Source organism: Hypanus sabinus, chromosome 3 (genome assembly GCF_030144855.1).
Source record: "Hypanus sabinus isolate sHypSab1 chromosome 3, sHypSab1.hap1, whole genome shotgun sequence".
NCBI classification, from domain to species: domain Eukaryota; kingdom Metazoa; phylum Chordata; class Chondrichthyes; order Myliobatiformes; family Dasyatidae; genus Hypanus; species Hypanus sabinus.
Window position 1 is genome coordinate 77,897,507 of NC_082708.1, and position 27,946 is coordinate 77,925,452.

Sequence of the window (27,946 nt, forward strand, 5' to 3'; positions counted from 1 at the left end):
CAGCCTCTTCTACATCGCTGAGACCCAGTGTAGATTGGGGGTTGTCTTGTTGAGCACCTTTGCACTGTAAACCGCATTGGGATTTTCTGGTGTCCACCCATCTTAATTCAACTTCCCACTCTGACATCTGTCCATGACCTCCTCTACTGCCAGAGGCCACTCTCAGTTTAAAGGAGCAAAACCTCATTTGTCTGGTTAGCTTCCAACCTGACGGCATGAACATCTATTCCTCCAACCTGGTAATTTCCCCCCCCCTCCCTTTTTTTCCATTCTCCACTTTAAAACCCCTCTCACCCTTTCTTCTCAACTGCCCACCTCACCGATTCTCCCCCCCCCACACACCCTTCCCTTTCTTCCATAGTCCATTGATCTCTTCCAGATTCCTTCTTCAGCTCTTTATCCCTTCTACCAATCATCTTCTCCCCAATCACCTATCACATTCAAGCTTGGACTCCTTTCCTTCTCTCCCCTTACCATCTTATTCCGATTTCTTTTCCTAATCTTTCCAGTCCTAATGGAGGGTCTTGGCCCAAAATGTTGACTGTTTATTCCTTATTCCCTCCCCATAAGCTGCCTGTCTTGCTGAGATCATCCCGGGGAGGGGTTGTACGTCTGTATGCGTACATCAAGTCACTTTTTATTGTCATTTCGTGCATAACTGCTGGTACAGTACACAGTAAAAACGAGACATTTTTCAGGACCATGGTGTTACATGATACAATACAAAAACTACACTGAACTACATAAAAACAACACAGAAAAAACTACACTAGACTACAGATCTACTCAGAACTGCACAACGTGCACAAAACAGTGCAGGCGTTACAATAAATAATAAACAAGACAATAGGCACAGTAGAGGGCAGTAAGTTGTTGTCAGTCCAGACTCTGGGTATTGAGGAGTCTGATGGCTTGGGGGAAGAAACTGTTACATAGTCTTGTCGTGAGAGCCCAAATGCTTTGGTACATTTTCCCAGACGGCAGGAGAGAGCAGAGTTTGTATGAGGGGTGTGTGGGTCCTTTGTAATGCTTTTTCTTTTGCGGATGCAGCGTTTAGTGTAAGTGTCTGTAATGGCAGGAAGAGAGACCCCGATGATCATCTCAGCTGACCTCACTATCCGCTGCAGGGTCTTGCGATCCAAGATGGTGCAATTTCCAAACCAGGCAGTAATGCAGCTGCTCAGGATGCTCTCAATACAACCCCTGTAGAACGTGTTGAGAATGGGGGGTGGGAGATGGACTTCCCTCGGCCTTTGCAGAAAGCAGAGACGCTGCTGAGTTTTCTTTGCTATGGAGCTGGTGTTGAGGGACCAGGTGAGATTCTCTGCCAGGTGAACACCAAGAAATTTGGTGCTCTTAACAATCTCTACCGAGGAGCCGTCGATGTTCAGTGGGGAGTGGTAACTCCATGCCCTCCTGAAGTCAACAACCATCTCTTTTGTTCACATTCAGAGACAGGTTGTTGGCTCTGCACCAGTTGGTTAGTCACTGCACCTCATCTCTGTATGCTGACTCGTCGTACATGCATGTCTGCATCTGCTCAGGCATAATTTATAGTCATTTTATGTCTTTGCACTATGCTGCTGCAAAACGACAATGTCACATCATGGAAGACAGAAATAATATACCGGATTGTGATCCATCTGGAAGATACCCTCTTCACCAACAAGCATTAATAAAGATGAAGTTGCACAAAACCTCAATTTAGGTTGTCTTTGATCGACATGTCAGTGGATACCCCAAGAGTTAATAGGTTCAACAGAAGTCTGTTGGGATTCAGCATCAGCTTAATATCACCACCGCAGTGCAGCAGTGATCCAACAGAATTGACCACTAGGTGTAATAAGAAATTACTGCCACTGAACTTAAATAGGCCTTAGTAAAGAATTCCCACCCCAACCCAACAGGTTAAAGGAGAGCACCACTGCTTTGCCAGGCCAATATATTAAAAAGTAAATACATTTTTTAAAAACCAAACATTTACACAATGAATAAAGCAAAGTTTCATCACAAACTTTTAAACCTTTGGGCACAAATTACAGCAAAGTAATTGCCCATCGCAACTGCAAGTCCATATAGTGGGATGGCAGCACCAAATTTAGAAACTACACTTAAAGATGCTATTAAACATCTTTCAAAGATAATCACAAAGGCAGCATGCCAGCTGCTCTACCTATTAGGAGTTTAAGGAGATTTAGTATGTCACCAAGGACTCTTACACATTTCTATAGATGTACAATGGAGAGTACTCTGACTACTTATGTCACTTCTTGGTATGAAGGCTCCAATGCACAGGATCACAAGAGGCCGCGGAGGACTGTAGACAGCATCCATCATTAAAGACCCTCACCAACTGGAACATGCCCTCTTCATTACTCTCAGGGAGGGGGTACAGTAGCCCCAAGACCCACACAATGATCCAGGAAAAGCTTCTCCACCTAGATCCTATTTCTGAATGGTCCACAAACCTCTGAAAACCACCTCATTATTCCTTTAATTGCATTATTTATTCTGTACTTATAGCAATTTTGTCATTGCACAGCTACTGCAAAACTAATTTCACTTCATACAAGACTGTTAATAAACCTGATTCTGATTCATAGAAGATGACAGCCTGTTGAAAGTTTCAGCCTAGCCACATCATGTAATTCCATTATGTACCAGACAGTTTTTTGGCTTCTATCACCTTTTTTTTAACCAAGAAGTAAATTTATGATTTGAAGCTAAAAGCTCTATGTGGTTGAAAATGTTGATTTTTGTTTTATATACTATTTGGAAAGAGTTGCAAAGAATTGATATTATCACTGAAGCTAGATTTTGCTATTGTACATTTAATGATTATGCTACTAATACATTATCTGAAAACAACTTAAATTTATAATTAATTCACATATTAAGTGATAAATCTCAAGTCTGTACTTATCCCCAAAACCAAACTGCATGCTTTAAAATGGTCTTCAAAATGTGGCATTACTTTGAATTAAGATTTTTAATACTAATCCCTCCAATTCCCACATTCATATTTTTCCTTCTTTCTCATCCCTAATAATTTTCAAGAATCACATTATAATCCTTAAATATTAAATAAATTTTACTGATGAACACAAATAGGAAGCCAAAAATAAATTCAGATTGTAATGAAGCATTTTACTCTTGTGGAATATTGCACTGGAATAATACACCAAAGGCAAAATATTATCACAGTACACTAAGTTTTATTAATAGGATTAAAAATTACATGTACAAAAGTTCTTTATGCTGTACATTTTGGAACTAACATCCTATATTGAGTGTCCAGTATTTTCCTTTGCGCAATACATCTTCATTGTTTGTAAGTCATTCAGCTGGAAACAAATGAAAGCACACTCCACTTCTGCATTTCCAGTTGTGTACCTAAAACAAGGATGAGATAAAAAGCTCACAACCACCATGTGACATCTTCCGCCATCTTTAATAAAGAGCTGTATGTTGGATCATGAGATATTCAAGTTAACAAAGTAGTTTAAACATTCTCTAACCTCCAAGTAAATCACAAATATGAAAGACAAATAGAGATTCTGGAAGAACAGGCAGCGAAGTGGAACTGTAGTTAGAGTGTGCCACACAGCACCAGTGGTATGGATTCTATCTGCATTAAGTTTGCACTTTATCTCTGTAACCACGAGGGTCTTCTCTCATATCATAAGTGTTGGTAGGTTACATGGCTGCTGGAAATTGCCTTCTTATAGGTGGTTGGCATGAAAATTGGAGCAGGGAGGCAGAGGAAATGCACTTCAAGATGATAGGTTACAGGGAAATAGTATTCATGTCCATAAGACATAGGAGCAGAATTAGGCTAATCAGCCCACGGAGTCTGCCACCATTCCAGCACTTATCCCTCTCAACCTTATTCTCCTAACATCACCCTGTAACCATTAACAATGTTATTAATAAAAAAACCTATCAGTACCCACTTTAAATTTACTCAAAATGACTTGGTCTCACCCCTATCTGTGGTAATGATTTCCAGATTTACCACCCTCTAATTAAAGATGTTCTTCCACATCTCTGTTCCAAGGGGACATCCCTGTTCCAGGGGCTCCCAACCTTAATCGAGGGGTCTGTGGGCCTCAAGTTGGGATCCCCTGCATTATTCTGAGGCTGTGCCCACTGGTCCTAGACACTATTATTATAGAAAACATCCTCTCCACTTCCACTCTATCTCCGCCTTTCAGTATTTAATAGGCTTAAATTAGATTTCCCCCTCCCCCCACACCATCATTCTAAACTCTAGAAAGTGCAGGCCCAGAGCCAAATACTCCTTGCACATTAACCCTTTCATTCCTGGCATTGTATATGTGAACCTCCTCTGGACCCTCTGCAATGCCAGCACATCCTCCCAAAGGGGTCAGAACTGTTCACAACATGCCAAATGCAGTCTGACCAATGCTTTATAAAGTCTCTGCATTACACCTTGTTTTTAATATTCTAGTCTTTAAATGAATGTTAACATTGCATTTGACTTTCTTGCCACCAAGCTGATGAAGTTTTAGGAAATTCTGATTTCTGAATTTGCTCTGCTTAGTAAAGAGTCTAACTTTATTGCACAAGACCATAAGACAGAAGAGCAAAATTTGGCCATTTGGCTCATCGAGTCTGCTCTACCATTCAATCCTGGCTGATCCCTTTTTGTCCTCCTCAGCCCCACTCCTCGGTCTTCTCCTCTTAACCTCTGATGCCGTGTCTTATCAAGAAGTCATTAAGCTTTGCCTTAAATACATCCAACGACCTGACCTCCACAGCTGGCTATGCTAATAAACTCCACAAATTCACCACCTATTCCTTCTGCCACACACTACACTGTCGTGAAATGTAATTAAAGTTAGTAATAAATGCCAGTCAGCCTATACCATTTGTTTTTAAGTTTATTCAGCTTCCAATATTTCAAAGAAATCCAAGGAAAATGAATCAGTGCATTCCTTCAGTTATTTGCAAGAACTAGTTTATTTATTCAGATCTATGCTGTGCTTTAAAGTAGTGTGATACTGAGCCCACCCTACACCTTAAATGAAAAGCGATACAAAAGTTTGTCAGTTTGCAAAAGGAGAAACTGTACTCTTTATGCAGACTTCAGCCTGGGCTTGATGGTGGAAGGATGTCTGGTACAAGTTTATAATTATACCTAGAGACTTTTTCTTCATCTTTTATTTTATAATTTGGCGACTTAACTTAAAATCTGGTTTGATTCTATATTGCTTACAGAGTTAATGTTTCCATCACACTTCAGGATAATGGCCTCCTGTTAGGCATATAATGAAAGGTTGTTGATCAATTTTTCACTGCACTGCACAGTGTGTTGCCCAACTTATTGAGTATTTCCAGCGTAGTTTTTAAATTTGAAATTCACAATGCTCTAGTGGGTTTTTTTTATTGGATACCAAAGTTATCTCGAAAAGGGTCCATATGGAGCTCTTGATTAAGGTTTTGATTTCAGTAACTGGTTGACAGTTTATATAAAATTCCCCCAACGGAAATGTTTTCTGTGCATAAATGTGCATTTTCAATACATACAGTTATTTTGAAGCATTACAAGCCTGCAGTTTTTTTCCTGGCTGTGATATTAGCAAACGGTATAATTACAATACCATCACTTTATACTTACGTTAGTTGCCTAGCATATTTTGTTCAACAAGTTTTAAGTTCTTTATACTGCTGCCAATCTGATAACTTATATGTGCAGAACTTAGCTGGAAAATAACATCAAATCAAGCAACAGCTCCAAACTAGACGTGACAAAAGATACCCAGGCTTCTCTTTTCTTCACCCACTCTTTTTTTTGATTTTCTCTCAGATTTGGGACATGAAACATCACATTAATTTCTGGTGGATGCAAAGAATAACCAAGTACCTTGTATTCATGTGACCACACGTCATGGTCTTGTCCTACAGACTCACCAACTATATGCTGAACATGATCTGCAGTGATGCATTTCCACTTACCTGCATCACTTCCTTGCTCCTGGTGGTTGATAATACTGTTGAGTAGGTCTTGTGGAACGCCTTTGTTGTCCATTTCCACCATGACAAAATTCTAATGTATTCTCAAACGATTCTTCATCCTCTTCCTGCATGCATATATTTAGAAGTGCAATCAAACTTCAAAGTTCATATTAAAATACTTACTAAATCACATAAGACACTGATTATTCTTAGGTTCAATTTCTTCTCATTACAGAAAGAGAGAAGGTGCTATCAATTAAACGAGCAGTTTAATTTAAACAATATCTGCAAGCATATTGCACTATTCAATTAGAAAGTGGCCAATTTGCATTTTAGTTCAATCTTCTCATTGCTTTTTTCCACAATCCTTAACAGCCTTGCCTTAGAACAACCCAGCAATAATTGCTTCTGGTGTACAGTTGCAGGAAAAAGTTTGTGAACCCTTTGCAATTACCTGGTTTTCTGTATTAATTATTCATAATGTGGTCTGATCTTCATCTAAGTCACAATAAGAGACAAACAATCTGCCTAAACTATTAACACACAAAACAACTATTTCTTGTCAATACTGAGTGTACCATTTAAACAATCATAGCCTAGGCTCAAAAAGTGTATGAACCTCCGGGTAATGCCTTCAATAAAAGCTAGATGGAGTCAGGTGCTCAGTCAATGAGATGAGGTTGGAGGTGTGGGTTGCAGAGGTGCCCTTCCCTATAAAAAAAGACAAAGTCAGGTTACTGACAGAGTCTGCTCTTCTCAAGAAAAATCTGTTTATGTGCACTATGCCTCGATCAAAACATTCAGAGGACCTTAGAAGAACTGTAGAGATGCATCAAGCTGGAAAAGGCCACAGAAGTATTTCTAAAGATGAGTGTTCATTTGTCCACAGTAGGAGAAATAGTCTACAAATGGAGGAAACTCAGTCCTGTTGCTACTCTCCCTAGGAGTGGGCCCCCTGCAGCCATCATACCAAGAGCACAATCTGAAAAATGCTGAAAAAATAACCCAAGGATAGCAGCAAAAGACCTGCAGAGATCTCTAGAGCTCGCTAAAGTCTCTGTTCATGTGTCTACTACAAGAAAAACTTGAAACAAAAATGGTGTTCATGGGAGGAATAACAGACCAAACCATTTCTTGCCAAAAACAGACACATTCGCACATCTTAAGTTTGCAAAAGACCACCTGGATGTTCCACAAAACAGGGACAACATTTTGTGGACAGATGAGACAAAAGTTAAAAACTTTTTGTCAGAAATATACACTGCTATATTTGGAGGTAAAAGGACACTGCACACCTACATCAAAACCTCATCCCAACCTGTGAAGCATGGTGGAAGGTACATCATGGCTTGGGACTGCTTTGCTGCCTTTGGGCCTGAACACTTGCAGTCATTGGGGGAATAATGAATTCAAGCCATTTTTCAAGAGATTGTCAGGGTAGCAGTCCGTCACAAGAATTTTAATAGGAGTTGGATGATGTAACAACATAATGATCTGAAACAAGAGTAAATCAGCAACAGAATGGTCTCAAACAAAGAAAGTTTGTGTTTTGGAATGGTCTAGTCAGAGTCCAGACCTTAACCCAATTGAGATGCTGTGGCATGACCTGAAGAGGTATCCCAGAAATATTGATGAATTGAAACAGTTTTTATATGGAGTAATGATCTAAAATTTCTCCTCACTGTTGTGCAAGTCTGATCAGCAGCTACAGAAAATGTTTGGTGGAAGTTATTGGTGCTAAAGGAGGTTCTACCAGTTATTAAATACACGGGATCACATTTTCTTCTGTCTGGACTGTGAATGACTAAACAATGTGTTCAATAAAGATATGAAAAGTACAATTGAAGTAAAATTGTTTGTGCGTTATTGATTTATGCAGATTGTATTTGCCTATTATTATGACCTAGATGAAGATCAGACCACATTTTATGAGAAATTAATACAAAAAACACGTGGTTGCAAAGAGGTCACAAACTTTTTCTTGTTACTGTAAATATCTTGACTTTGTTCAAAGTGTTTCTTTTTACAGCCTGAGCAAAAGCCTAGCTATACTTTCCATGTCATTGCCCAATTTATGAGAATTTTTTTCTTCAATACGTATTTAACCTTTTACACGTCAACTGTTCTATTAACCAACCTTCTGCACTCAAAGAATTTGAAGCCTAGTTTATGCAACATGTCTTTGTACTTGAGCTTCTTCAGTCCAAGTAACATCTCAGATTGGGAATCTGGACTGCCCTCTGCCCATGGATTAAAACATTCTACCACAATTTCTGGAACCCAGATACCAATAGTAGTTAATTCCAGTTTCATCTTCCCCTTAAGATGACTAACAGGCCACAAGTCTTTTTCAATAAGTTACACTTCAACTCCAATTTCAGCAATTTCTACACAAACATCTGAATCTCTCTGCTCCTTCATAGTTAATATTTAGAAAATACTTTTCTTTGCATGTATCACACCTGGTAGATTGCAGTTTTACTTACTGAATTCCTGAATATTTCTTCATAACAATCAGTTCACATCAACACTATTTTATGAAGCATACAACACTGGAAGCCTGGACATGTGGCGCTTTACCTACTTAACCAAATTGCTGAAAACCATAACTGCAGTTGTAGTTACATCCATGGAGGATACCATTATTAGCAAAGGAGAAATTCTCATTCACCTGCCGATTAAATACTTAAAACATGAAAGCGAATCTTGGAACCAATTCATCAACTGTACTAATGAAGCACTGAACGAACATCCAATTACTCTACTGTTGGTCTTTAACTCTTGACTAGCTAGTATTGTTCAGCTTCTACACATTTTAAATTGGGACACGAGGATGCAATACAAGTAGTAAAACTGTTTCCAACTGATTGCTCTCACCTAGAAGAAATGCCAAGTTTTCCTTTTGTTAAAAATACGATCTATAATGGATGTGTGACCTTCCAAGCACCTTGCTGTGCTTCATCCAAAGGGCATTTAATTTCCAAAATTCAACTCTAACACCTTAGATCACAGGAATCCCAACCATAGGTTATTTTCTGTATGACTTTTGAGTGAATATCCATACTCTACTTGGCAGCACTAAGTTTAATTGAATAGAAACATTAAAACACAGGACTATCATGAAAAACAAATTTACTCACCACAATATTTTTTCAGTTAAGAAGTACTGATGTTATCCCAATTATGTTTCAGTTAACAATTTTAAAGGAAAACTCACTTTCCAATGGAAGTATAGCAAATTGTAGCCAGCATATTTCTGCAGCTAATGGGTTAAAAGAACTTGCAAAAGTAGCCTCCAATAAAATATTCAATACCGATTAGAAACTGGCACACAAAATACCAGTATTCTAGTAATGTTATATATAACAGAATCACAATATATTTTGATTCTTGTAAAGTAAGAACATTTAGATATTTTGTTGTAGCTTCAAACCATTCTATTTCTTGTACCTTATTTTATTAATTGGGTCCTCCTGCAGCTGAAAGTTCTGCAGGATCCATGCTGTGCAATAATCATGTTGCAACATCTCCATCTCAGTCTAATGAGACGAACATTTGTAAAAATTTGAAAAGAGAAACAGAATTATACAGTATTTTAGAGTTCCAGTTGCCTTCCCTGCCTTCAGAAAAAGGACTTGAGACATATCCAGATATGTCACATTTCTGTCAGTGATGCACAATGGGGAAGACATATGATTGATGCTAATCAACTGCTGGGGAAATGCAATTTTAACCAGCCGATGCAACCACCAACAAATCAAGCTATTCATGTCACACCAAACTTAAAATTTCCTACTCCAGTGACTTGACCAGTTTACCAAGATGCAGTCAACTTCAAGGTTGAAGTTTGAGGCACTTGAAACGCCAGAAGTGACAAATACATTGATTCCTGGGTGATCATATCACCCATAGTGCAGCTGGAGCATCTGTGGAGATTAGTTTGCAGTGTGGATACCATTACACCGGTTGTGGAAGTGCACTCCTCCAATTATTCTGTCAAAATGGATGAAGCCAGGATAACATAGTCATCCATTTTGCAGCAACTCCAGTATCCTTTTCACATATACACTTCAGGAGTTCCACTTCTCCATTCAATTGAACAGGGCTTCAAGGGCAGCACGCTAGGGTCTTCATTCTTCTCTTCAGTCATGAGCTACATCCATTCCCTCGCTGAGGGGCTCTAGGTACTGACCCAGTTACCTTAACATTCATTCAAATATGTAAATGGAATCTGATAGTGCTTCCTCATGAACAATGTAGTCCCAAGATAAATTGTTTTCATTGCTTCTGGATAAGGATCTCATGTTCAAGCAGAGTTCATGAAAAGAAATGAATTGTTGAGATAAAAATAAACAGATGAAACAAATATTAGCTGGAATTTGGCTGAAGGTGTATTCATCAAGAAATGGGTGGGGAGGAGTTATAAGAATAATATATGTAATCTTCCTGTTTACTCTACCAACCACACCATCACAAAAAGTCAACCTACGTTCTTCCACTGAGGTGAATTCCATGAACTCTTCTGGCAATTCTGCACTCCGTTCTCAAGCAAAGCAAGTGGATATCAAATATAAAGAACACTGCATATGGTGAGAGACAGCCAAATGTAAAATGAGTATCATATCTTACATGAACATCTGCTTGTGAATTGGAAAGGTTTGTTGAAGAGGGGGTTAAACAGGCCAGAAGAGATAAGATTTGGCTGCTGCTGTTGGCAGCAGTGAAAGGAGGAAACAGCATGTGAGCAAATCTGAGGTGGTGAAAGGCATCATCATTTGAGACGAAAAACAATGTAAATATTGCTGGAAAAATGAGAGCGAGTTGTAGGAGATGCTCAAACAAGGATGTGTCCTGATGCAGTTAAGACATTTAAATATTTCTTTCACTTAATTCAGGATTTCAGTACTACAATGCTGCTGGCTGATGATCATGGTGATCTAGTTCCGTGACTGTGACAAGAATCGTCATCCTACATTTGCAGAACATTCTATCTCATTACTTTGGCTGTATCAACCATGATTTTCAGGAAGTGCTACTGAAGGCCAACTTTCCACCTTTAGAACACATTCCCCCCCCTCCCCCCCCCCCATGTCAGTCTGTCTATGATTTACAATTCTTTCTCCAAAATGCCAAGCAATCATTTCACGGAAGTGCATAAAATGGCCCAATATCAAGTCAATAACTCCCTTTTTCCCCTCATCTCCAAAATTAAAACTTCAATCTTCTCAATCAAACACCATATCAAAATGCAGGATGCCAATATAATAATGAATTTGTATCCCAGATCTTCACAACAAAAACACAGTTACACCCAAGAATTTAAACATTCTACAAACTCCATGGCCCTGAAATGAAAGAATTCTCTGCAGAAAAGCACTCCACTTCAAGTTCTTCTTCATGCTCAACAACCTGGCTTGCATTTTCCAGCAGATCTCACATTTACTTCAGAAGGAAATGACAGCAACACAAACTGAGCATGCGTTTTCAATTTTTTGGTAAACGCCAAGCATGGGGGGGGGGAGAGAATCACCAACCCAAATTTACTATCAGTCAACTGACAAGTCCTCACAACTACAAACTTCAGTTGTGCATAATACTATGCATTTTCAAAAGAACAAAGATGAAATAAAAATATACAAGAGGGATTGATGCATGCTTCTATTTTGCAATCAGTATACTAATTGAAAAAGTTCAAATTTGGTTAAGCTGCCAACTAAAAGTTTGATATAACTATCACATTCTTCAACTAAAGGAGTACTTAAATCACTCAAATTATACAGAATCCCAGCCACCACTTAGTTTGTCCAGTGCTGTCATCATCTAGAACCTAATATGACTGAATGCTGCAGTTTAGTGTTATAATCTGAGTTGCCAGCAACTTGGCAATTAAGAAATTCAATCATTGACATAATATTAATGATACTCCTTAAAAAGTGAGAAAGTGTACTGTGTACTCTGAAAAATCTCACTAAAATTGAAAAGAACTGATAAATCAGTAATAAAGGATTAGATATTATCAGCCTTAGCAACTTGACAATTGTAGGAACAAAGAAATTAATGGTTTCAGTTTTAAAAGCTTTGGCAAAATGATTTAGGAATATAAGAATATAAAATGGGAGAGGAACAAATATGAAAGTACACAGAAACATTCATACTGATTGGACATACTTTGATATTCAACTAAACATAAGTCAGAGGTAATTATTTTATCTACATCTTTGACATGTAAAAAGGAATGAAGTTTCATTCATTCTTATAGAACTACTACAGAATTCAAGCATAGTAAGCAAAATTTTAAAATCACATTCATAGTTAATAGTGCGAAACAGAATGCTACTCTGAGTGAAAAGTGTTAATGTTAACATTATTGTTTTGTATAAAAATGAAAATATTTCACATGTAAATCTTAATTCTGATTAATTCAGTGCCCAACTTAGCAGTTCTAGAATAATCATTGACCTTGAACATTCATTCTAGGCATTACATTGCTGCTAAGAACAAGCTTTCTTATTAACTTGTTCTAATTCCAATCTCAAAATAAATGCAGAATCTTTCAATTTAAAATTACAATTCTACAATAAAACATTTGACTTATGAATTTTCACTTACATTATCTTTTGTATACCATAAATACACTGAGTATAACTGTACTGAATGCGCACTGACAATAGCTTAAATGAACTGCACAAATTGATTGTGTTAATCTCGCTGAAAATATAGTCCAAGCACAATTTTTTAAATGGAGCCCATTCAAGGTAAAAGAAAAAGACAGGCACTCTTTAGTCAAATCAATGGAATGTTAAAATAATGGTTATTTTCTTTAAAAATTACAAGAACTTTCTATTTCAGTCAGATGTACCCTAAAATTTCTGGTCTTATGAGAGTGGCCTTAAATGAACAGCTGCTCTGCAGCCACCAGAACATATCACAACAACAGACAGATTTCACTTACATCAGTTTGATCACTGAGCTTGTCTACCAGGAAGTCTGGAGTTCAACATAGTTTTTGTTCCAGGGTGCAGTTTGGGAGCTGCGATTCACTTCCTAAACTAGAAGCAGACAATGCTTGCTGAGTATTTGGAAAATTAGTATGTGCAATTCTAAAAGGATTACAATGGTTAGACCACATACAAGTAACTTGTAAGTAAACAAAACTTCAACAATGTTTAATTGTTCCAAATAATGTCGTAGAGTACCAATAGCAGCAAACCTTTGCTTTATATTTTCCAATTGAAGCTGGAACAAAGAAAAATCCTGAACTCCATCTCCTTCATAGTTTCTCACTCCCCTCCACCTATAATCCCCATGAGCCAGCTAAATGATTTCCAATGTGGTCATTAGTTTGATTTGACTCTTCTGGGCAAAATGTGTACTGCAAAAACAAAATAGCCAAACTATCATGTCAGTAGACATTTGTGCTCCAATCAAGGAAATGGAATATGTCAAAACTCCTTGAACAAGAAAGCAAATTTTACAAAGAAAAATCCATGAAGTGTGAGTGCTAAGCAAGCTTTTAGACTGGGCAAGACAGTTGTAAAGGATTGGGAAACACATTAGAATAAATGAAAATGGAAAAGAAGGGATAAAAATGAGGAAAAGATATCTACAACAACCTAGTTATCAAATGAATGAACTGACTAAGGGTTTCAGGAAATAACTTCAGGCCTCAATCTATTGAAGTTGATTGAACTTTATTTTTTTTTATAAGTTAAATTCACATTAGTTGTCCAAGTGATGTGTATTGACAAGCAAACATGCAAAAGAAGAGAAATTGCAAGGAAACAGGAAAGGTTGTGACAAAATGTATAAAACTTTTATTGCAGAAATACATTTAGTACATTTTTTCACTGTTTAAGATTCAAGTTTTTAAAGAGCATTCAAGCTGTGATCTGAAATTGGGTCATCTCAAAGGCTGCAATCGTCGGTGAACAGTCCGATATGGTCGAGGACTAGGGATCCTTCATTCCAATAACGCATTCTAAAATATGGTGAATAAAATAAAATGTTACCTGTTGTGGCCCGTTTTGTTCAACTAGCTTACTGAATGAATCCAAAATGAAACTAGTTGCTCTCAGCTCAGTGTTATTTAGTTCAAGCAGAGAATGACTGGCAGATGTAACCTTGCCAGTTCCCACAATTAAAAGAATAAAAATGTCCTTTAGAATATCCATCTCAATGCTAAAAAAAACTTGCAATCAGCAGAACACATCTGAATGGATAACCAAGCACAGAATTAAGTACAATTTTCAAGAATGTTGAGTAACTCTGCATAGTCAGATTCAGAAACTAGATACTTAAGTACTACTTTCAGATGAACTAAGTTGGAAACTAAAGTGCTTCATTATAGCTCAAGCAACACACACAAAATGTTGGAGGAACTCAGCAGGCCAGGCAGCACCTATGAAAAAAAGTACAGTCGACGTTTCGAGCCCAGATACTCCAGTCCGAAAGGGTCTTGGCCCAAAACGCTGACTGTACTTTTTTATCCCCATACATGCTGTCTGGCCTGCTGAGTTCTTCCAGCATTGTGTGTTGCTTGAATTTCCAGCATCTGCAGATGTTCTCTTGTTCATTATCGCTCAAGAGCTTGTAATGCGACTTGAACATGGCACTAATAATTACATAAGTTCTGATATGCAGAAGTGAGCATTCATCTACCACCACCTCTCATCTTATCAATTTAGTTAGAGATTACTTCTAACTCTTTATGAAAAGAATTGTTAACCCATTATATTGTTCTGTTGACTCAGGAACATGATTTTTCACATGGCAACTTGTAATAATGCATTTCCACACCACTGCCGCAGAATATGATATATAATGTGTACTGTGTTTTCAGCTATACAAAACAAAAACAAAACAATTTCATGATCATGGTCTGAGGCACCACAGTTAACATGATCATGCATTTGTCTGGTGAAATCATAGATGCAAGGATAAATAAAATGGAAGATGCTCAAACTACTCAGCTTGTCAAACTTGCTGGAGGGAGAAACAAATATTTGGAGTAATGACTTCGCACACTAGACTTGTTGAGTATTATGTTCTTATTTCAGATTTAAAGTATCTGTAGAATTTGTTTTTGGTTCATTACTCAAAATCATTCATGGAAAGTTGATGACACACAAGGAGGCTATTATGGTCTATCACTTCAGCACTTACCAAAAGAATCTTTCTTTCAGCATTGGTCTGTGACCCTACCAAGTCCAAATACTTCTTTGAAAGAAATACTTTGTGGGTTTCTGCTCCGAGTTTGTAAGCTCTAGTTCCCACTTTGCACAACCCTTGCACACCACTCCTGCTGCCACATCTACCTTCCACTCACGTATAAATCACACAAATTCCATGCCATGCTTTTTGATCAATCTGAGGAAATTTCATCTGGGTCCCTTTATCTTATGCACTTCATTTGAGCTTCCTCCAACCGTTCCCCATTCCAAAGGAACAACTTCAGTTAATCTAAACTTTTGCTCAAAGTGAAAATGTTTCCTGCCTGGCAACATCTTTAACTTCAACTGCACTATTGCTAGTGCAATTTCATCTTTTGTGTAATGTGGTGGCCCTTAGAGGAAGTGGATGCCTAAGGCTTATGATTGCCAGACCATCCTGTACCATTTCAGTATTTTAAACCTATACACAATAAATGATCTAAGACATGACAGCATATGAAAATAAATTCTTACCTACCCAAACATTAGCTATCACTTCACTTACAAAAATAATTCCAGTCTCCTAAGTTCTGCATCATATTAGTATCCTCTACACCCATGCTACCATTGTATTTCCAAACTCCCCACCCCCCCATCACCACAAACACACACTTTCAACCCAATGGCCACTACATCCAATGACCGGCAACAAGATGTCACCAGCCATTTATTTTAATCCCTTCAGCATTTAAAAGATGACTTTCGATCTGGCAGACCAGTTAGCTTCTCCATTACCCCCAAGAGACCTGTCTATTCCCATTGAAACATTGGAAGATGCAGTAACTGCTTTTTTAACAGCTCTCTTCCCACTACTTTCTTAGATTGAATATCCCAAGGTTTTCTTTCCAATTCCAAATCAGTACAGGGACCTGCCTATTCACAATGGATTTGAATGGTGACTGCTTGGGATAATACTCAGTGCACACATCTGACTCAAAGCTTCTAATACAATCCTTCTAATGAATTCCTTCGTCCATTCCAACCCCCCTCCCATCCCACCTCCAGTCTCCTAATGTACCAGTGAAAAGTAAAATTAAGCTCAAGGATCAGCACCTTTTCTTCCAAAGTGAGATATTACTTCCTCTGTACCCAGTATCAAGTTGAATCATTTCAAATAATTGCCATTTGCAGCATTTTTAGTTCCGATTCACAGAATTCATTTGGTAGTTTCTGGATTCAAATTTTATGTCACTTATCTTGCATAGTTTTCCTTTTATGTCACCAAAGAAACAAATATCTACAGATGTACAGTAGCATTTCTAACTGGCTGCATCTCTGCATTAGTGAGTAGGATGCAAAGAGGCTACAGAGGGTTGCAGGCTCAGCTAGCTCCATCACAAACAAAACCTTTCCCACCATCAAAGGTGTCTTCAAAAAGGTGGTGCCTCAAGAAGGCAGCTTATAATTATTAAAGACCCTCATCATCGGTGACACGACCTCTTCTCGTTAATGTCACTGCAGAGTCCACACACCCACATCATCTTCCTCTCCACCAGATTTCTGAACATCCATGAAAACGACCTTAACTATTCCTCTTTTGAACTTTTTTTGTAACTTATAGTGATTTTGTGTCTTGCGCTGTACTGTTGCCACAGAACATTTCACAGCATATATCAGTGGTAATAAATCTGATTCTGAAGAGATCTATGATGTCTTTTCACCCCATTAAAGAATTTCCCCTTTGCTTACTCCTCCCTTCTCCTCTTCCCTGCAGATAAAGTCTTTATTTTGCTTTATATTCTACCAGTTTTGATAAAAACATAATATCACAGAATACTGGTCTAAGTATTTATACCATTTTCATTTAATATTATGATAGTCAAATCTCAATTTTCTCAGATTGAAAAATAATTCATAACATTGAGGCACAGTGGATGTCTTGTAAAATTTAAGAGCAATTTTAAAATAAATTTGAATTCCTCTGTAGTATCCTACAGTGTAATTCATGAACATTGATACATATCAAGGATAGGATCAATCCAAATGTTAATTGCCTATAATCAACCAGGCTGGTAATCTATATCATTAAGGCTCACACTAAAATGAAAAATCAGTAACAGGCACCAAATTTGGGAGAATATATCAAAAAAAACTTTGCATAAAGTAAAATGCATACAAGTCATTTGTTTTTTTTAAAATCAGCCTCTGTATACAGTGCCTTGAAAAAGAATTTAGCCTCCATCCCTTGCTCCCACAACTGAGGATTTAGATCAACTCAACTGAGAATTTTTATTTGACTCAAAAGCCCAAAAAAACAAGGAAAATGACAGCAGTTCAAAGGTGATGGAGCAAGATTTACCCATTTCTTCTTGCAAAATTGCTCAAGCTGTGCCAGGTTAGTTGAGGAGCAGCGGTGAACAGCTTAAGATTTTGCCAGAGAGTTTCAATCAGGTCAAGGTCAGGACTCCTACTGGATCACTCAAGTACATCAAATTTTTTTCATTTGAAGCATTTCCATGGTTGCCCTGGCAATGTGCTATGGGTTGTTGTCCTGATGAAAGACAAACTTCATCCCCAGGTTAAGCTTTCTGGCAGAGGCTAGCAGGTTTTTATTCAGGATGTGTACTTAGCAGCATTCATTTTCCCATCAATCCTGGATTTCCCGTCCCTGCTACTGAAAAGCATCCCAACAGCATGATGCTACCTTCACCGTATTTACAGTAGGGATGGTGTTACCTGGATAATGTGGAGTATTACATTTAGTCTCATCCAAAGACAAGACCTTCTTCCAAATCTTCACTGTATCATACAAGTGCGCCTTGAAAAGGCTTTACAGGTGAAGATGTTTTTTTAAAGCCAGGGTTGTTTTCCTTGCCACTCCTCCATAACTACCCTTTTTGTACAGGGCATGAGAGATTGTGGATCCATGAACTGCATCTCCAGTTGCAGTCACTGAGTTCTGCAGCTCACTCAGAGTGATGTTAACATCACAGTAGCCTCTCTTACAAATGCCATTCTTCTCTGACAAATTTTAGAAGACGGCCTGACCTAGGCAGTGTGGTGGTGGTGGTTTCAGATTTTTTACATTTTTTTTTAGTGAACTGCACTCTGAGCTATGTTCTGTGCCTTTGAGATGGTGCTATATCCTTCACTAGATTTGCACTTCGCTATTATCATTTCCCTGACTTGCCTTGATTGCTCTTTTGTCTTCATTGTGGTTTGGTCTGTTGACTATCTACCATACCGTTGAACCTTACAGACAGAAGGAGTACTTATTCTTATGGATTTATTGAAAACAGGTGATCCTCCAATTTTCTGCATCAACAAATCGGGTGAGTTAGTAATACGTATATTGCACCTGAGGAAAATTAGCATATTAATTACAAAGGGGATGAATACTGTTTTAGCTTCAATTTTGGCTTTTAATTTTTAGTAAACTAAAAAAGTTTTTGCAATTCTTTTGATTTGACATATTTTGCACAATGTTTTGAAGATCAGCTCAAAAAATCCTTCTTCAGTATATTTTAAATTTAGAAAATGAGACAATAAAATGTGAAGTAGTTGTGGGGGCTGAATACTTTTTCCAAGGCACTGTGCAGCGATGCACAAATGCTTGTTAATATAAGCAAATAACCACTGAATATTTCCCAAATTAAACCACCTCAAATTGAGAAATATTTATTCAGTGGCTGCTTGCTAATGTGGACAGTTGTTTTCCTTTAACCTAAGAATTATTAATTTATTCTTTTAAATCAGCCAATACTCACATGCCAAAAAAGAGAAAATAAAATCTTTCAGACTCAAGATAGCAAGCTGTTCATGGGGGTAAGATTTCAAAATGAACAGTTTAAGAGGATGAGAAGTTTTATTTCCAAAGACATTTGATTAGTGGAGGTAAAGCTTTTCAAACTCCTGGGCTTCCCCAGTTAAATATCTTACTTTGCTCAATTAAAGCACCATAGAAACATGCAACTTTTAGTATGTTATTAAAACTAATAAGCATAAATGCGATTCCCACTCATGAACAGTAATAGTCTCTGCTAAAATAAGAACTTTTTTTTAAATGGTAAAGAGCTATTAGAAGTTTGTATTCAGAGGTCAATGGGTGCCCCTATAAACAAAGCAAAAGTTGACAATTATACAAGCAATTAAGAAGGCAAATAATGTTGGCATTTACTGCAAATGAACTGGTGCACAAGGCCTTGTAGTTATTCCCAAACATGTTTCCAATGCTGCACTTCAATGAAATTTGCTTGCTCTGCTCACTTTGCATAAAGACAGGGAAAAATAGTTGTTTATGTAATTGTATCCTCCTGTTGCAATGTTACCACATCCTCTGGAGGAAGTAAATCATCTTCTCTGAAAAGAAGGACTTTAGTGATGACTTGCCAAAAATCAAAGTGTCCAATTTTTGGTTTGTGTACAGCAGGAATCAGACTTGGCTTACAAACAATGCAATGATGAATCTTATTGATAAGATGATTATGTATCCACCTTAAAGCAGTGATCACACTTTAAAGCACGTTTCTTAAAAGTTATGAGAGACACTGCAGAGGGTCTTTTTCTTTCTTTCCTCCAGCTCCTCCTCTTGACCACCTTCTCAAAAACAAACAATCCCTACACTTCCCTTCTCGTTTAATTCTTTTGCTGCACAATATAGGAGATCACAGCACAACCTTGACACTAGTAGAGTCTTGACAAAGTTAAAGTAAATTTATTATTAAGACATGTACACGTGCTTTGTATATGCAGATGCCAAAAACACATTGTCATATCTCCAGACACTCAATGACTAATGCGGGTGAAATTGCAAGTTCTGTTGCACTTCATTGTTTCAATTCATGAACCAAGTTTGAAGAGGGAATAACTTGAATGAAATGAGGCACTTCTCAGGTGACCTGCCTGGAACAAGCAGCTCTGGAATTTCGAATTGCGGTAACATTAAGATCTAGGGGTAGCTTCCACCTAATCCACAACTGCAACACTAATAAATATAAACTCTTGTAAATCATACAAGCTCCACTGCTACAGCTATGCTCACATTTCCAAGCTCATTTATAATTAATGAAAGGTTGTCCTCTCAGTGGCTTTTCTCAGCATCAGCAAAATTTAAGCATCTGTCAGTACTTGTTTCTTATGAGAAACTACAGAAATTCAATTGTTTAAATCAGAAAGAATGTTTTTGTTTATTAAATAATGTCAATTCTACTGAAATTGTCACTTGGTAGTATAGGCAAAAATGTACTCCTCATCACTACTCCCAACACGGTCAAAAAATTTCAGGGACCGGCACCATCAGAGACACTTTTCTTGGACTATAGTTTCTGCTTCTTCCCAGCCATTAACAGTAATTTTGATAAAAGCAAAAAGTTACAAAACAATTTCAAGGATAGAAAAACCTTAAGGTCAAGATTGCTTCCCTTCAACCTTGCTCGTGTAAATTGGTAATGGAACAACACTGTTCACGAAGCCCGACAACTTGTGAATGTGGAACTGAGCCACAAACTATGCAACGTCTCCTGCAATGCCCATTGCTAGAGGAACACTGTACTGTTGCAGATCTTGCCGAATTCAACAAGGCGCAAAAATGTGTCCAGTTCTGGCTGGGCCATGTATAGACTGTCCTTGACACAGTAAGATGTGAATTGGTCATGCAGTTATTCACTTAGATTATCAATATAATGTGCTCAAACACGTTAAGAATAATTTATCAAATAATAGATAAGATTAAAATAGAACAAACATTGTTTATGCAAATCCATGTCTTAGAATGCAAAAATAAAATCCACTGATTAAGATTAAATACAAGTTCTAAAATTGAGGTCCAGGAGTTAAATATCTTCAGTGATGAGGGAAAATAGACTTCATCATAAGCCAAGGAGTTAAACATCTCCCAAAAAGCAGACATAGTGCAGCACTTGTTCAGTAAATCAAGAGCAGCTCAGTAATTATCATGGAATACCAGCAGCTCACTCAGAGACAAGAAGAAAACCAATGGAGCGAGTCAAAGCTTGCACCTAAATTAGCACCACATATTCAGATTGCTTGAATGAAGGAGGCACAGAAGGGTTCCAATTATCAAATTCCATAAGTATATTAATTAGGCCAATGCAAATTTGGGCCCAAAAGAGATTTTGCATTTACAAGGGAAACAAACTAAAAATGCCATTCAAGAATAAAACTCAAGCTCTCCCTTATTTGCCTTTACCTCAGTTGATTCATTGCTTATTTTCTTTCATCTCCCTTTGTTGAGATTAACTTTCCTTCTCATCCACTCAACTTATACCTCCCAAAATTTACTCTAACACATCCACCGCACCAACAACCTCAAAAGTTATTCCTCTGGCATTCTTCTGTCCTTGTTGTTTTTATTTTGTCTTTAAAAGTATTATCTTTTACTGTATGTTTGTAGTACCAGAAATAATTATTTTGGTACTCAAAGTCAAAAGGTGATAAGGAATTAAAGAAACATTACAATGAGAAGGAGCAAATCTATAACAAGGATTCTATACATGCCAAAGATAGATCACGGATGGTCCAAATGAATAATGGCGTGAAAGGGCAACAAACGTTTTTCGCCAACAGCATTTTTCCACTAATAGCAGAGATTAACAGAGGTTATGGACATAGACTGTTGATAATTTGTTGGCATTTATACTCAGGCCTCATGTAACAGTAATTTATTTTAATTGAGACTGCAATTTTGAGAAGACAAAATGAATTACAAGATGTCCACTTAAAAATAAAACTCAGTTCTATGGATAACAGAGCACCAGAGGGGAGAAAAAAAAAATCACACAAGTAAATACAGGATACACAAAGAATGAAAGGTGTACCCACCCAGAATTCCTCCTGAAGTGGTTTAATATTACTGAGAAGTACTTCCTCATAGTTTCCATAGCCGCTGAACACAACAACTGCTGTCACTCCTGAAGGATGAAGTGCCTTGATGATGGCACGATAAAACTAAAAAAAAGCGGAAAAAAACAATAAAAGTGAAATTTAGGCTAAACAACAGTGTAGTAGTGCAGCATGCACACAGCATTACAAAGCATTTCAGACTTCTCTGTTGCTCCTTAAGCCCCAACTTTAATAAAAATATAGAATGGTAACCCAAATCGGATTACACTGGGACCTTCAGATCTGTCAGAGATAAATAATATTTACCTCAAAATACAAATACACAAGAAATCAAAAAAAAATTGAATAAGCCACCTAGACCTTCAAGCCCATCCATTACGGCTGAAGTATACAAGGTCTGATCTTGTCCGCTGTACCGATGTTCCAGTCTTCAATTTTGCAAAGTGCATTTGCCACCTCTTTAAATACTTTAATACTACAATATTCCACCCAGTATTACAAAAAATTCCTGCACCTCACTTTTAAATACCTCAAGGAACTCAAAGATCAACTTTATTTGCCATGCACATTTACATAGACAGTGGATTCCAGTTAATTTGCTTAACACCAGCTTATTTTGGCCCAATTTAGTGGCTGCCTCAATTATCCAAAGTTTCATGGAGCAGTTTTGAAAAAGACAAATTGCCGTTTTAATGAGCAACAAATTATGTACTTAAATCAAATACAGAACAAATCAGAACACTAACAATACTACTGCAGTACTATAAAACTAGTTCCTAATCATTATCGATGGAGCAATTTGCCCAGTGTATGCTGCCATGTTCTTTTGATTGACTGTACATGAACAAAATCAGTGCAGATGATAGACTGTCTTCACACAATGCTTTCGATGATTGCATGCTCCAAATCTTCATTTTCATTGTAACATTCAAGGTGACTGCAGATATCCTCAAGTACTTCATAGCTCCCAACTTGTAGTAGTAAAATAGTTTAATTTTCAATCCTGGTTGTTTGTGGCATCTCCAGCCCTGAATGCTGAAACTGCAGTGAATTGTCTAACTGCCCATTTCCCATCAACTATCAATGACAAAATTCACTGCTTTTAAAGACATAACTGACACTGTTTAAAAACTATTCACTCTAAACACTAAGCAGTGTACAAAATGTACATAAATAGCATTCATTTACAATGTAAACTTTATAAAAAAGTGGTTTAAAATGTTTACAGTGCAGTGATTAAGATAACATAGCGCGGTGTGGGGACATAACTAGAATGGTTGATCTTTTTAAATGGCATGACACTTTTGTTTTAATAGCCCTATATAGTGCTTTCCAGAAGGGAGCTTTTGGAAAAAGCAGATTGCTAGGTGGGGAATATCTGCAAAGATTTTTCCTGTCCACTTCTTTGCCCTGGGCATACACAAGTCCTGCAGTGATGGTATTCTGTAGTCAATGATATTTTTTCTGCTGACCTGACAGTTTGCTTGTATACTGTGAGAGGATGTTGTACCAAAATGGCTGATATGAGGATGCCCTCTATGATGACAGAGTTGAATTGCATCAGTATGTTCCCCACCCACTTAAAACAATATCCTCTCATTCCAAGTTCTAACCTACTTAGTCAATTAATATCCTGTTGCAAAGGAAGAGTCCAAACCAAAAAGGATAATTTCACATCATTGAAAGGTCCACAGATAGGAACAGTTGGACTCACTTTCAAGGACTCTTCATCTCATGTTCTCAATATTTGTTGCTTATTAATTAATATTTATTTATTTTTGTTTTGCAGTTTGTCTCTTTTGCACACTGATTGAACACTCAATTTGGTGCAGTCTTTCTTCATTTATTCTATTATGGATTTATTGAGTACAGCCACAAGAAAATGTATCTCAGGGTTGTATCCAGTTACATAATAAATTTAATAAATTTACTTTGAACTTTGAGAAATTCAAACCTCACAAATTATAAGTAATCAGTACATTTAACCACATTAGAAACACTGTTCAATAATACATATTATGTCATGGCCATCCAGAGGCAAGAGTTAAAGGTTCCACATTTTTAGTAAAAATGAACGCTTTCAACGATCAAGCACTGCACAAGTTAAATACGTGTACATTGTTTGTTAGTACTACTCCTCAAACTAAAAGGGTTTCTGAAAGAAATTAGTTTGCTGTTCAATATTAAGCTACTTATGTTACTGCATCTAAGCTTTTTTCTCTCTTAGAAGGGAAATGACAAACTGAATGTGTTTAAGGTATAACTCTTCACCTTTCATGATCTTACTCTTTCTTTTATTAAGTGCAATCGTGAACAAAGCCAGATCAGAAATGCTGATCAAGTCAACTAGTTCCCAAAGAGAACTTTGATAGGCCAATCAGATGGTTCACTGCCGCTCATCGACAGAACATTAAAAAATCATATGTACATTTAAGAAACATTAAAACTCTGCTTCATTAAATGCAGAAACAGAAGAGCTTACCAGGACTTGAGCTAAGAATAAAAAGAGGCAACCCCAGCATTGTGCAGAGACAAAAACATCTGCAGTGTCCATGATGGGGTGCAATATTTTGTTGCAGTCCTACAATATACTGAGTGCATCTGAACCACTGAATGAAGGGGGAAAAGAGGATAAACTGATAAACATGCAGGAGATAGAGGAATAGGTCACACCTTCCATCCAAGGATCAACAAAAATGATACAATTCTCAGCTGTTTCTCAAATGCCACATACTTGGTGAAACAATGTTGTTTCAGAACTGTGACCATTAATAAAAGCAGCAGTAAATCACATTTTGGGCAGACCTACTTCTAGCTAATGCATATACTTATGCCCAGATTCCAGAGGGAAAAAAAATTCATGGAGGTTTCATTAACGATAGGAGAGAATTTATGTTCCTTCAAAAACTAACATGATGTGAAGCCAGATTAACCAAACAGGATAGGACAATGAGAAAATTGTTTCTTAACATTCCTGACAAAAACTAATTATCACTGTCCTCCTGAGAGACATGGAAATAGTCAAAGCTTAGTTTGTCTGATGTAAGAAGCAAAGTATGTGCAAAACTATACACTTGAAAAATACAGCTGAGGAATAAGACCTCTGGCCAATGACGTTGATGCCAAATTAAACTGAAACCACCTACCTGCACATAATCCATATCCCTCCATTTCCTGCATGTCATGTGTTGGTGTAAATGTCTCAAACTTATCATGCCTGCTCACACCACTACACCAACACCAAAAAAATCTTATCCCACACATCTTCTTTACATTTACCCATTCTCAGAGTAAAACTACACCATTGAGTATTTAACATTATTATCTTGGAAAAAATACCTTATTTATGTTTCTTTTCTCAGTTTCCCACATAATATAAAACAATTCAAATTTGACTAATCTTTCTAATACTTTCCAATCCAGGCGGCATCCTGGTGACCACTTTTGCACCTTCTCTAAAGCCTTCCTGTTAACAGATGGCTTTAGAGAAGGTAGAAACTAGATCAAAAGTAGACAGAATACTCTAAATATGGCTTGACCAATGTTTAATGCAACTGCAACATGACGACTCAGTGCCCCAAAAAACATAAGCATGACAGCTCTACTTCCTCAGGAGTCTGTGGAGATTCAGCATGTCATCAAAACCTTGGCAAACTTCAATAGATGTGCAGTAAAAGGTGTGCTGACGAGCTGCATTATGGCCTGGCATGGGATCTCCAATGCTTTTGAGTGGAAAATCCTCAGAAAGTAGTGGATTCAGCCCAGTACATCACAGGTAATATCCTCCCAACCACTGAGCCAATCTAAATGAAACGTTGCTGTAGGAAAGTAGCATCCATCGTCAAAGATCCTCGCTACCCAGGGCATGCTCTTTTCTCATTGCTGCCAACAGGTAGAAGGTACAGGAGCCTCAGGACTCACCACCAGGTTCAAGAACAGTTACTCCTGCTCAGCCATCAGCCTCTTGAACAAAAGGGGATAACTACACTCATTCCATTTCAGGAGTTTTCCCACAAACAATTGGTCTCACTTTAAGGACTCTTCATCTTGTTATTTTATTTCATGCTCTCATTATTTATTGCTATTTATTTATATTTGCATTTGTACAGTTTGTTGTTCATTGATCCTGTTTACAGTTACTGTTCTATAGATTTGCTAAGTATGCCCGCAGGAAAAGAAGTTGCAGGGTTGTATGTGGTGACATGTATAGACTCAGATTTAAAAAAAATAATTTGAACTTTGAACTACTCTGGTCTGTGGTGGAACAACTTTGCAGAAATAAAATTGACTTTTCTGCATGTATTTAGCTATGCTATTTTTGACTAAGGGAATATTATTATGATACCGAGCACCCAGAATGGGTACATTTCGATTTCTTTGTACTCTTCACTAAGAGAAGCAGAAAACATTTGTATCTGAAAAAAACTACAAACTCTATCAATTAAGCAAATGTCACGCCAACCAATCCTACCTTGTTATCTTCCCAGTAGAGAGCTAGACAATGATCTCCTGGTCTCCAATCACTCAGTGTTTTGGTTGACAGTACAGGAGCAGAGTTCTCCATTTCATAAGGCTTTCCCCATGTTCTTTCCCGCTTAATTGGTCCAGTTCTTTTCTTTGACACTGAATCATAAATTCCATTATTGCTTGAATATTCAGCAAGCTTTGACTGGACAGATTCTGTGGATTTTATAGGTCCTGTTCTTTTTCTCAGAAAGGGATCTATTTGGCCATTCGATGTATTATATGCACCAATAATCTGCGCACTGTACTTGTCATCAATGTGAAAATTGAAATCCTTTTCATTATTCACATTTCTAGAGATTCCACTACCTATTATTTGCGAAAGTTCCATGGCTTTCTGCTCATTGTAAATACTATAATTATGTCGCTGGTTTTCAAATTTTGCTCTTTGAGTATTGTTTTCCAGTTTATCTTTTTGACTCAGGCCACCTTTAAATTCCATTGAATTTGGACCATCTCCAAATTTACTTGTGTTATCTCCCTTACTCTTTCGAGCTGTTTCATTATCCAAGTGAACAACTTGTTGTCCATGTGCAGCATAATGCCTGCCACCTCTTCTTCCATCATCTACCCAGTTACTGCATCCTGCAGAGGTCTGTCTATCAGGACCTCTGCCCTTCGGTGGCCCACAGTTCTCAGAGGCTTGCTTTGCCAATATATTCTCCCTTTGGAAACGAGGTGGTCTGTCATGTTTCTGCGGCCGATCATTATTCCAGGGTGTATTCTTCTGCTGATAGCCCTTCACAGCAATATCTTTATCAGCACCTGAATGGTGTGGAGGCTCCATCTTTGACTCTACAAAAAAAACCAGCAGAGCATAACTGAATTATACTTTTTAACTTTCGTTCATATTAACACTATACAAATATGATTCACAACATTTGCAGTGTTTCAAGACTTTTCCTCCATCCATTGCCAAAACTATGTGTGAAGGTAATAAAATTATACATAATTTATGTATAAAGAGATTGAGATAGAAATTCAGCTGGGTCAACAGTGTTGAAGCACACATTGGTATAGTATCTGCTCCACCTCTTGTTCAACCACAACATCCTATTCTATAGATCCCTTATATCACCTTTAAGCATTGCCCACTTTCACGTCTACCCAAGCTCAAATAACTAAATTTTTCCCTTCAATGACAATCACTTAACTGCCGAATAAACATGACTGATTTCTGCAGCAACTTAAAGCAATAACAATATGGCGATGGAAGGCTCAAAATTCAGTATTCCAATTCTCAACAGCTTTCCAATATTTAAAATACAAGGAACTGAATCGTAAACTTAAAAATATATGCAAACAAAATACAATAAATATTGAAGTCTTCATCTTTAATATCCTTAAAGCATAATGTTGACCTAATCATAAGGGTTATTTTTATAACACATCATGACTCACATATAGAAATTACTCCTGTGCATTTCCCACCG

General features: G+C 37.4%; 1 protein-coding gene across 4 annotated transcripts in view; it reads right to left on the reverse strand.

Annotated features, from left to right (window-relative positions):
• Positions 1–3,198: 3,198 nt before the first annotated feature.
• The window catches only part of tdrd3 (tudor domain containing 3), an 86,402-nt gene continuing 61,654 nt past the window's right edge, over positions 3,199–27,946 (reverse strand). For 2 of the 4 annotated variants that reach the window (XM_059964733.1, XM_059964735.1), the window contains 4 exons: positions 26,461–27,308; positions 21,969–22,094; positions 5,980–6,104; positions 3,199–3,393 (listed from right to left, as the gene is read on the reverse strand). In XM_059964733.1, the coding sequence (XP_059820716.1) occupies positions 5,985–6,104; positions 21,969–22,094; positions 26,461–27,308 (1,094 nt within the window). In that variant the 3' untranslated portion in view covers positions 3,199–3,393; positions 5,980–5,984. Of the gene's footprint in view, positions 3,394–5,979; positions 6,105–12,931; positions 13,029–13,770; positions 13,958–21,968; positions 22,095–26,460; positions 27,309–27,946 lie in introns of those variants that run through there. The other 2 variants (XR_009511228.1, XM_059964734.1) reach the window with 2 other exon arrangements.